An 11,759-nucleotide genomic window follows, 5' to 3' on the forward strand; every position below is an offset into this window, starting at 1 on the left:
TGTTGTGATCTTACCATTTATGGTACTGACTTCAGAGTTTCTTCATTGACAATAGGGGTTTAATTTACATAGATGCCCAGCATTTATTATTCGATTCTGAGAACACATTTTTTTCTTTCATAATGGAAGTCAAAAGGAGAAAGGAGTAAAATTCTGAAAAAGGACTTGGCAAGTTTGTTCTAGAATGATCTGCCCACCTACATGAGGCTGTGGGCCTCCTCTCTCTGCAGTGGTGTTCACAGTGAAACCCTGGTGCTGGTGGGCCTGTGTATATCCTCAGCACAAGGCTCTCTCCCGAGATCCATGGAGCAGCCGCCGTCTATCACAATGCTGCTATATATAACAACCCTACACAGGAGAATAGAGGCTGGCCATTTTTAGAGCATGCAGGTGCTGTCTAAAGCCCCTCTCTGAGGGCATGGAGTTAGCTCAGTTTCCTTTGAAGAACTGCAGACTTGAAACTGAAAACTTTATTAATACCGTGCTCTCCCTGTATCAGCAGGTTCCAGAGAGATTCCTGGAAGTTGCGCAGATCACATTACGGGAGTTTTTCAATGCCATCATCGCAGGCAAAGATGTTGACCCTTCCTGGAAGAAGGCCATATACAAGGTCATCTGCAAGCTGGATAGTGAAGTTCCTGAGATTTTCAAATCCCCGAACTGCCTCCAAGAACTCCTTCACGAGTAGAGATTGCAACAACTCTTTTGAATGTATGAATAGAAGAAGTCCCCCTTGGATGTCTAACTTCTGTGTGTCTAGATTTTTATTTCCTATCTACGTGTGGAGGAGGCATGGGTGTGTCGTGATATCAGCTGGTGGTTCCTGCTCATCCCCTCTGGGTTGTTTTAATTTTCCCCATTACAGGGGGATGGGTACCTCCCTTCTTTGCCTTTAGTTACTTTTGCCCAAGGCCCTTAATATTTGGAGACTTGAGGTAGGGTTGATTTTCAGGAAAAGGGAATGTCAGCCTGTGTAAAGTCTACAAGAGCCAAGGACACTCTGCTCACCTGGAAGCCTATTGCAAATGGCCACCAGCAGAGTGGACCCTGACTAGGACACAGCACACACCCAGACCGCCCCCACCCCACCCCACCCTGTGCCGTGTCTCTTGTTTCTAGGGTTAAGAAGTCTTGAGAGAACTCAAGGAGAGCGCTTCACACACTGGAATACCCTGTTTAAGTTGAGCCTCATAAGTAACTTTTTCTTACACGTTTTCACAGATGCCAGTGGCAGCTGGGCAGCTCACACTCAAAAGTACCCTCAAAGGACAGATGTTTAGAATGGTCATCATCACCGAGCCTTTTCTAAGAGAAATGGCGTACACCCCAGGCTAAGTTTTTACAAAACCACGTCTCTCGAGACGAGGCTGGAAATCTGTGTGGGTGGACCAGCTGTCCCTGTAAAGTTTGTAACAGGCTCTTGGTGGGACGTGTGCTCAGAGGTTTTGACTTAGAGAAGACCCCGTACTTTGTCTTCGTTTCCTATTTATTTTGCTTCATGTAGTAAAAGGCATGTACCTTTCAAATGTATTCTTTGCTCAACTTCATATGCTTAGCATCGCTGTTGCTGTTTAACCCTTTTTGTTTCTCTCCTAAAACACTAACTTCTGGATACCTTTCTACAGTAAGGAATTCAGAAAGGCCACTGACCATAAAATCCTTGCCTACTCTTGGAGCGTGTTGACAGTTGCTGGTGGACCTGACTTCACATTCTGTGAGGACACCACCCAGGAATGGCTCGTTCACATGAGTACGCCAGGATGGCAGTCTCTCTCTTCACTTTGGGTATAATATCTTCAAGCAACAGATAATGTCTTTTTTCTATTTCAGAAGCTAATATTGACCAAAGTGTGAGAAGAATACAATCGGTTAGTTTGGGGTTACCCAAGAAGACACAGTTTCAGCATACTGAGGAAGCTAGCTGCTATTTGCCCCATTCTCAAATGGCTCCCCCGCCCCCAGTTTTTTGATGACGTACCATGTCCTATGCTTGCATTTAAAATGCTGGGTACCATTCACACTTGCTTTCTTGGCTGGATTTTTGTGTACAGATGCAGTGAACAGCACTGTCCACTCTAATAGTGTGGTCCAGGCCCCTTCTTCCCCTTAGATAATTTGATAGACACACTCTAAAAACAACACAGTAACAGATCTGGCATTTAAAACATAAAGAATAGAAATGCCATTTTTCATTATTTAGTTTTAAAGTAAAAATCAGCACTTGACTTTGGAGGATGCAGGTCAGCCCTTGTGCCTGTCTAGCTGGCTGGATCACTGTAATTCAACATCATTTATAAATTCTGCTGATGGACAGGAATGTACGAACACAATTATTGTCAGCACAAAGCCTGAAAACCTGCTGACTTTAAGCTAAACAGTGGAGCTCTGCGAGGCCCAGCATCTTCCAGGAGGCCAGAAGGCCCTAGCAGTGAGGACAGAGCATGAACAATTATGGTCAACACTATTCATTCACTACAATAGCATCTCCTATGCTCAAGCACCCAGAGATGCATATAAAATTATTAAGAGTGTATTTCTTATTTTTCTGGGTGTCTTTAGAAACAAGAAGCCCAGGTAACTAACCATACCACTGAAATAAATGTTAAAAAGTCAAACGACAAAATCAGGAACCCAGTCAGTAAAAATTATGAAAGTCTTTCACATGCTTTGTCTGGAAGGGTCTTGGAAGGGCCCAGCAGGGGCCTGGCTGTTCCAAGTCACGTGCCAGTCAGATCCCCACCCTCTCACCCTTTGCAAGGTCAAAGGCAAAGCTGCAGTGTAGTCAGCTGTGTAGACAGATTTCTAGGTATCTTCACAATCTGGGGCAAATGAATATTGATTCTAGACTTACTTGGATTTTTAAAATATTGTTTTCTTCTGCCTTTCTAATTGAAATAGGCAAATTTAGCAAAAACTAATGTGTATGTAATCTGCTGACTGTCAGTGCCCCTTCTGTACCTATAATCTCCCCTCAGTGTTCACTACGGCGGGAGGTGACTTCACACTGGCAGTCTGAGGACAGACTCAGCCCTATGTTGGAAGCAGGTCTCCATGACTTTGCACTGAGGTGGTTGCTCCCAATACAGCCATTGGGCCATGTGTCCTCCCAGTACAATGGTGAAATCACACAAGCCTGTCTCGCAATGCTCCTATCAAGCCGTTAGTCTTTAAATAAAACAATAACAGTAACAAAAACCTACTACCTTTAAAATCTTGACTCAGCTCTCCCCAAGTGAAACCTTTTCTTTTTTGTGCACAGGAGAAAGCTGACTTTTCACAGTGGGAGAGTGGGGACCAACTCTAAAGTCTGTTGCGATTCCATATCTTCACTTCTTTTATGCTAACCCTATATTATTTTTGCGCGTACACTCAAGGTGATAAGTCTGTGCCTAGATCTAAAATGCACCAGCGCGGGGATTTTTAAGAATCCTTCAAAATACCGTTCTTTCCCCACCAGTACAACTGTTCTCGTGCCTTCTGTGGCTTTCTGTTTCATCTCTTTTTACTTTATTTCCAATACTACAGCTGCAATAAACACTACATTTTTTTTCCTGGCTGTTTGACATAATGTTGATAGCTATGCATTTTGCGTCTTTTTAAAACGAAGCGGGAGAATAATGTTTTTGAAGAAGAGAAATTTTTAGAACAGTTTGATACACCGCAAATTATTTTTTTCCTCAATTGTTTGAGCAGCATTCAAGTTTTGGAGATTCTTGTAGAAGCCAGTTTTTTTTTTTTGGTTTTTTTTTTTTTTGTAACTGTGGTGTAGCTCTTGTGTTTTCTTAGCCTAATGAGAAGCACTATAGAAGCAATATTTCATACCATGTGCAATGTGTGTGCGGAGGTGTGGGTGCGAACACACAGGCACACACATGTAAAAAAATATACATATGTATGCGTGTGAGGTGGAAAGCTTACCTTTCCTTATCTAGACTTAAGAGCTTATTTTAGGCGTTTGTTATGTTTTGTGAGAAGAATGTTCTATTTGCAACAACACAACATTGACTTCTTACTGTCTCTGGCTGTTCAATGGAGATGTTTTGCATTAAATGGTAAAAATATGTGGAAGATGTTAGGATGTAGTAATTACTTCAGTAACTGTTCTCCCCCATATTCCTGAAGTTTGCTTTGTGCCTCTGAGTATTACTTAATTGAAGTGTTTTATGTTTGAAGAAATCCTTGTTACTGTGCTAGGAATATGGGTGAATATCATTAAAAAAATTAAAATGTCAAAACAGAAACACTAAAGCAAAGGGGAACTTTTATAAGGAAATGTAAATATTTAACCTCATGGCCGTTGTTACGTAAGACATGAGATTTTAATAAATATCTACAGTATCACAGCATCTGTTGAATTTATTAGGGACACTACAGTAACTACAGGCAGTTGAAAGCATTCTCAAAAATCCTGTTCTCTACTTGCAAAATATAATAGTCTCCACCAGACGTCAAGGGCAAGGGTAATAGCGTCTCTGTAAATCTGTGACATTTCTTTTCTGTGTACATGAAGACATTTAGTAAGTTGTCCCCCACATCCACACACACGCAGGTTAATATCGACTACTTGCAGAGTTTCGGGAGGGAACTAAACATAGACTGCTCCCCCAAAGTGACCGTAAATCAATCAAACAGCGGTTTGCCAATGTTCCCCAGAGCAGCAATGTGTGTAAGGACGTGAACATGGTTGCTGTGTATATTAAAGAGTATTCCTGGTATGACAGGAACAGCACAGCCGTTTCCTCCTGGTGTAAACTCTGTGTCTTTAGATTACACCCCTGTTTTCAAAGGCTCCCCTTGGGAAACACAGTGGATGGTACGTGTGCCACCGCATCGCACTTCCGTGTCACGTGCGAGGAAGCACACCTTTGCCTCTGTAGATCAGCTGGTTTCAAACCATCTAAAAAGTAAAACTAAAATGTTCATCCTCAGAGCTGGGGTTCACACTGGTGTTTAATCTCTGCATCCTTTTGAAGGACCCTTCTAAGACTGTGGAAGCTCGTGGACTTTGAGTCTTCTCGACTGAGCTCGCTCTCAAATCAGACACCCCCGTGATGTGCACACACGCGAACAGGCAGGCAAATGGCAGTCCTGCCTTTGTGAAAATGGATTTACTAGATATTTTTTTAACAACAGATATCTCTGCGTATGAGAGAATAAAGCATTTTAAAATTGTATATTGCAACTTCAAATTTAGACTTAGGAAAAATGATGTATTTGGAGTTGGTCTCAGCTCCCAAGAAGGGTCAAAGGTCACAGCTTCCCCCAACATTGTCCCAGCCATTTCTCATATGTATATAGTATAAACCGTGACAAACACTGCCTTTATATGATTTAGCAATATGTTGTAAATAGCATTATGAAGCTCTTTTTTGTAATAAAGACCCTTTGATTTGAATATAGTACAATAACTGAACTGATAAAGTCATTTTTGATTTTTTTTTAGCTAGAGGCAATTTCAATTGTGCATTTTGTTATTGTCTATTGTTCTGAAGACTGCATAATTTATTGGTTTAATTTATCCTAATTTATTTGATGAAGGTGTACAATTTTGTATTACCAAGGATGTACTGTAATATTAATTGATAGGTAAAACAGTGAGACTCCCTGTCCATCTTCAAAAGAAAACAAAAGGTGCCGTAGACAATTGATTTTAAAGTAAAAAGTAAATCAATTTAGTTTGGCAGCTACTAAATTTTAAAACAAGGAAAAAATAAAGGACAATGTTGTCATTGGGAGGGGCGGGGAGGGTTTCCGTTGTGTGTTTGAAGCTTTTCTATATTCTCCGAACTTGGACCGTTTGCTTTGTACCACTAAGGGTGCAGTAGTCAACTGCCTTGTGTGCCTTCCATCCTCTCCTGAACTGAATGTATGTGCAGTATATATGCAAGCTTGTGCAAAATAAAATAGACATTACAAGCTCATGCTGTGTGATTTTTTTTTCTGAAAACGTGTGACATTTTGTTTTTGGGCCTCCGAGGCTTCCATCTGACTGATAGCAAGTCGTAGCTTTCCTTCCATTGCTGTTCTGCTCATGCAACCCTGCATTCCTCCAGACCATGCCCGAAAATCTCCCTTCTATGTCAGGCGTGCTGGATGACTTGCTTTTTTTTTAATTAATTAATTAATTTAATAGAACCTCTCACTTGGAGTTAACTTTAGTACCCCTCAACTTGAGGGAAGAGAGAAAGTAGTTCACCCTGGGGAGGTGACTTCTGGGTAAACACTTGTTGTGTGAGTGACAGGACCTGAGATGGTGGAGGCCCAGAACTCAGCTATGGCCGCATGTGGGAGCGGGAGTCTTTAATCCCAGCACTCTTAGAGTGAAATACTGGAAGGGTGAAGGCAGGAGACTCTGGGAGGCCTGAAGATGAAGACCAGATAGACTGAGGATTAGGGCCAGCTAGTACTGGGGTACACAGACCAGATAGTCTAGGGGTACTCAGAGGCAAATAAGACCTGCCTGGTCTCCAACAAAATGAACAATAAGGACCTGCACCTGAAGTTGTCCTCTGAGCTACACCCAAGGTTGTCCTTTGACCTCTGCGCGTGTGTGCATACTTACACACATGAAAACACACACAAAGATTTAAGTTGTTGTGAATAGAAACCCTTTAAGTTGGCAATTGCTACAGTTAAACCTGAGAATCACCTCGATTATCCGATTACAGCGAGCTTTCTTCAGTACTGACCAGGAAGATAAACACTGGCCAGGTCCATACCTGGGATTCCCTGAGAAATGGCCCCGGTTTTAGGTCAGTAGGATGCTTGTAAAAGTAAACTCCCACAAGGCTATGGGACTTCCTGCCTTAATCCAATCAGGGGTAAGCATATATCCCAACCTATTTCCTGCTGATGTATTTTGTGTCTTCTGCTTCTATGTTATCAGCATGTCCTGCACGCAGTTGGGGCAGCCAGCCTTATTTACTGAATTGAAAACACGTGACTTGTTATCTCACAAGACCACAGCCCAGCAGGCATCTGTCCTTGGGCAAGTGGGGCTCCCAAGTTAACCTTAGCCCTCACCCTGTTGCCGTCTATTAGGAAGAGAAAAGATGGTCTTCATGGTCACATAATAAGTTACTGAAGCGTGGGTGCAAGTGCTTATGTTAGTCCCACTGTTAAAGGGAGGAAAACTCCAACAGTGTCCTAAAATGTTCCTTCAGACATTATTGGCAGCATTTTTCCTGCTGCTGTGTGTGGTACAGGACTTTAAAAGACAGCATGTACTAACTTTGCTTTTAAAAAGCAGTATTATACACTTGTTTGGCTTGGATACAGTTTGAGGATGCTCCACAAAGTTTCAAGTATCAAGAGGCTGGTCTCCAGTATGGCAGTAAAAAGAAGGTGAAGGATCTTTAAGAGATGGGATACCATAGAAGGCAACTAGGTCATAGGGGTGGGATGGGGAACCTTCATCATTGGAAAGGCTTAATGCAGGGGCCCTGGTAAGTTCCTGCCAAGAACTAGTTGGCTTTAAGGGGCAAGTTTGGGCACTGCCTGTCTTCCTGCCCTACCTTATTAGAAAGGGCTCTTCCCATTGTGTTCCCCCCATTTTCAATGAAGGCTTTGCTGGGGTGAACCAGTGGATGGAACTACCCAATTCGTTAAAAAGCATGAGTTAAATAAACCAGTTTGTATCTTAATGAAATGTCTAGCCTCTGGTATTTGCTACAACAACTAAAAGTGGCCTAGATTTTTCTTTATCAGAAGAAATAGCCTAAGGCCGACTAGTGTCTCCCACCACTTCCCCACTGTACTCGTTCTACCAAGTCTCCGCCCACTACTGCAGACTGCCTCCGCCCCTCGGGTCTCTATTACTTCTGCTTCTGTCAAGACAATTTCATCTTATTTTTACAATTGCATTGGTGCAGTTGTACAAGGTTGCTTCTAGTTAATGTGATATTGTAACCTTATCAAACAATAATAGTGGTTTTCTTCTTTGGTTTCTTTCTTGACAGCACAAACTTAAATTATAGTTTTCCTAGCTAAAGTGGGCACAAGGGCGAGCCTTTGTTTCTCCATGCCAAAATGTTCATCCCCAGAATAGAGCAAATAGAATCACTCATCTCCCACCCAGTCTTAGAAGAAAGCTCACAGTCATATAGCAAGTCATATACCATGCATGGAGCTGTCCGGATAATTCACAGTTGCTCAAGCAAGTGAAAGCTGACAGAAATGCTTTCTGGCCAGGGAGTTAATTAAAGCAATGCTTCTGGGGCGAGAGATGGTTCAAGGGTTGATAGCACATATTGCTCTTGAAGAGGACCTACCTTCAGTTCCAAGCATCCATGCTGGATGACTCACAACCACCTGTAATGCCAACTCCTAGGGATCTGATGCCTCCCTTCTGGCCACTAAAGGTACTGCAGGCACAGGAAGCACATACACATAATCAAAAACAATAAAAATTCCCGGGTTATGGTGGTGCACCCTTTAATCCCAGCACTTGGGAGGCAGAGGTAGGCGGATCTCTATGAGTTGAAGGCCAGCCTTACAAGAGCTAGTTCCAGGACAGGCTCCAAAGCTACAGAGAAACCCTGTCTTGAAAAACAAACAACAAACAAAACAATAAAAATCAATCTAAAAACCTGGTCTCAAAGTTTTTCTATGGTGACTAATTGTCTGCTGGCATTATCTTAGGATTAAGCAGACCACTATTCCCAACCCTGATATAACCCTCCAGACCAAAACTTCACGGGACATGTCTCCTGAGGGACACTAGGACCCAATTCCTACTGGAGCACACATGATTGACAAGCTGGTAAAAAGTACAGTGTAATCATTTTACAGCTTACAAGTTTTCCATGCAAGTGTGTCTAGTCTTCATGTGGCCAAGGATGTCTTCAACTGATGCCAAACACAGATCCTAGACTTCACTTTAAACATTACGAGATTTTTTTTGGGAGGGGTGATTATTTTTTCAGCAACTTGTTCTCAACTGTGAACTCTCCAGATGACACTGATGTGTGGTGATGTCAAAGGTCGGACATGCCTTCAAGCTAGCAATTAAAATTCCACATATATTTGTAGAGAATTCACCAAAGTACATCTGAGCAGGGCACAGCTATCCCAAATCAGAGCCCCAGGAACCTATCTAACCGCACACACCTGCGCTCCTGTGTGAAGACCGATTTTACAGAGATACATACAAACACATTCAGACAGTTGGAAGCAGTGAGTAGACTGAGCAGGAAGGTGGCCAATGGGAAAACAGAATGGGAAGGCAAAGGTAAAGAAGACAGGAGATGTACCCAAGGTCCAGCTCATTCAGAAATAAGTTTTCTTCATGATGTTCAGCACTGTGCATAATGAATACAGACCATTTTTTAAAGTGTTTTAAAGTCTTTGATAATCTAAAGAAAATGCCATACATTAGGGTCTACAGATATTTTGTTTCTCTGAGAAAGAGCCTCTCTAGGGAAGTAGCCCAGGTTGGCTTTGAACTCACAACCTGACTAAAGCCTTCCCTGTGTCTGAAATTCCTGGTGTGCTGTGAACAATCACATTCACACGCAGTCATAAAATACAAGGGAAGCATGTCTACAAACACACTGGTAACTATGAGAATTATAAAATGTACAAAAGACATAAATGCCCCATCATCACCAGGAGGGAGGAATGCCCTGGGGTGAAAACCCACTGGTTACTTTTGAAACGAAAATGCAATTCAATTTGAGGGAAACCCTGCCTGCTTACTTTCCCTCAATTCCAACCCTCCAGCATCCCAGGAGAGCTAGGTTAGAGAACCTTCAAGGCTAGATAGGACGGTAAGAGTCCTATACAGTCAGTATGCTGGCTTCCACCAAAGCACTCATAGGCTCAGAAAAAAACATACTTTTTTCTTTATAACATTTTTGTTTCTCATGAGAAATTTAGGTCAAAGAGCAAGCAAGGCAAGAGCAAAATTCTGAAGGTGGCCAAGTGTGGCTGGAGCTGTCTCTGTGTCTGACTAACCTTCCTTCAGTGAGCATCTTGGCCCACTGCCAAGCACAGGGTGCTAGCGTTTCCTGTCCCCTCCCCTCGCACACAGGGACAGACTGTTTAGTAAAGCAAGAGTTAAGAGATCAAGGACTCTGCCTCTCTTGCCATCAGTCAACTGCTGAGATGTGACGGGCACAAATAAAGACTTGCTGTCTTCACATGAGGTCCCAAGTCTCCTGGCTGGGTGGCGAGGAACTGGAAAGGTTTTTCCCACCCACTTAAGGCTGGCTGGTCTCTGGGAGGCATCGCTGTGGGCTGCACCTTGTACCTCACCCAGTTTCTGCCTCCAGCTTTCCTTCTCATCCTCCCCCACCAGCCGGAACCAATTTCCTTGATGTCTCCAGTCATGGACTCGTAACCCATGTGTAAGACCTCTCAGGATGAGACCCCTTCACCACCAGTCAGAAGCAACAATTAGCAGCAAAGAAGTGTGTGTGTGTGTGTGTGTGTGTGTGTGTGTGAGTGTGTATGCATGTTCATGTGTGCATGTGTGTGTGAATGTGTGTAGAGGTCAGAGGAGGAGGGACATCAGGCGTCCTGCTCTCTCACCCTCTGCCTTGATTCCCTTAAGTCGGGGTCTCTCACTGAACCTGGAGCAAGGATGGGGCCAGCAAGCTCCTGGGGTTATAGGTGCCCAGTGCCATGTGCGTTGACTTCACGGAGTGCTAGAACGGGAATTCGTGCCATCATGTTTGTACAACAAACACTCTTACTCACGGAGCCATCTCTCCAGCCCCAGCACTAGGCTAAGTCTCAGGGGATTGTTCCAGAACTCTAGAGCAATGCATTATTGCTTCTGGGACTCTCGGGTCAAAATCTCTTAACAGAACTATTTTCATTATCATACCAAAGAACCTGAAAAGCTCTCTGGTAAAGTACTTCTCTTGCTCGAAATAATGACCTCCCGGATAGTATAAAAGATCTCTGTGTAAAACTGTGTGCAAGAGGACTGGCAAGGTGGCTCAGAGGGCAAAGGTGCTTGCCGTCAAGCACAAAGACCCAGGTTCTGTTTCTGAAATCCACAAGGCAGAAGGGAAAAAACCCATATGCACAGGCAGTCCACTGACCTGCACATGCACATCATGGCACACATAAACACACACATGACAAATAATAAATGTGCTATCATCTAGTGTGTTCATGAGATTAAATAGGTAGATGGTACGGAACTCTCTTTAAAAGATTTGTCTACTAAGTGATGATGGCCCAGCACTCACTGGGTTGCATACGTGATCTTTTGTGATCAGCGAAAATTAAACTACACAATAGCATGTGGATTCCACCAAACCTTCCAAAGAGAGATTATGTCATAGGAACTGCGCGAGCCTGGCACAGAATTTGTGCAAACCGCAGTTAGTTAGCGCTCCTTCTCTTACGGTCGGTAGCTTTTGTCATCTTGCCAGTGCATGATAAGTTGTGACTCAGAACTACACCCTAACCCACTCCAGCTTCCAAAGTGAGGACACCCAGACTTTGAGGCACACAGAGAACACAGCGACCCACACACAGCCGTTGTCTCCCGACAGCTCTTTCCTGAGCTCAGAACTGTAGCTGCCTGGCTACCCCCACAGCATGGGTCAGCCCTGGAGTGGGGCAGCTTAGAGAGATCCAGGCACCATCACACACTGAAACAGAATGCACAGGCACCCTACCCTGGCAGAGGAAAGGGTGTTGTTTGCAAAGCCCCCTGTGGGGTGGCCCAGGTGAAATGGGAGGGCTCAGGAGACCTTTGGCAGCTACCCTGGAAAAAATGCCTGTGTCTCTGCAAATAAATCCTG

General features: G+C 43.5%; 1 protein-coding gene across 7 annotated transcripts in view; it reads left to right on the plus strand.

Annotated features, from left to right (window-relative positions):
- Prox1 (prospero homeobox 1) overlaps nt 1-5,921 on the plus strand; it is a 51,781-nt gene extending 45,860 nt beyond the window's left edge. For 6 of the 7 annotated variants that reach the window (XM_048439456.3, XM_048439457.3, XM_087906035.1 and 3 more), the window contains one exon: nt 500-5,921. In XM_048439456.3, coding sequence (XP_048295413.2) covers nt 500-688 — 189 coding nt within the window. In that variant the 3' untranslated portion in view covers nt 689-5,921. The remainder of the gene's footprint in view (nt 1-499) is intronic. The other variant, XM_048439464.3, reaches the window with a different exon arrangement.
- The last annotated feature ends 5,838 nt before the right edge of the window (nt 5,922-11,759 follow it).

The sequence above is a fragment of the Myodes glareolus genome, chromosome 5 (assembly GCF_982192425.1).
Source record: "Myodes glareolus chromosome 5, mMyoGla1.1, whole genome shotgun sequence".
NCBI classification, from domain to species: domain Eukaryota; kingdom Metazoa; phylum Chordata; class Mammalia; order Rodentia; family Cricetidae; genus Myodes; species Myodes glareolus.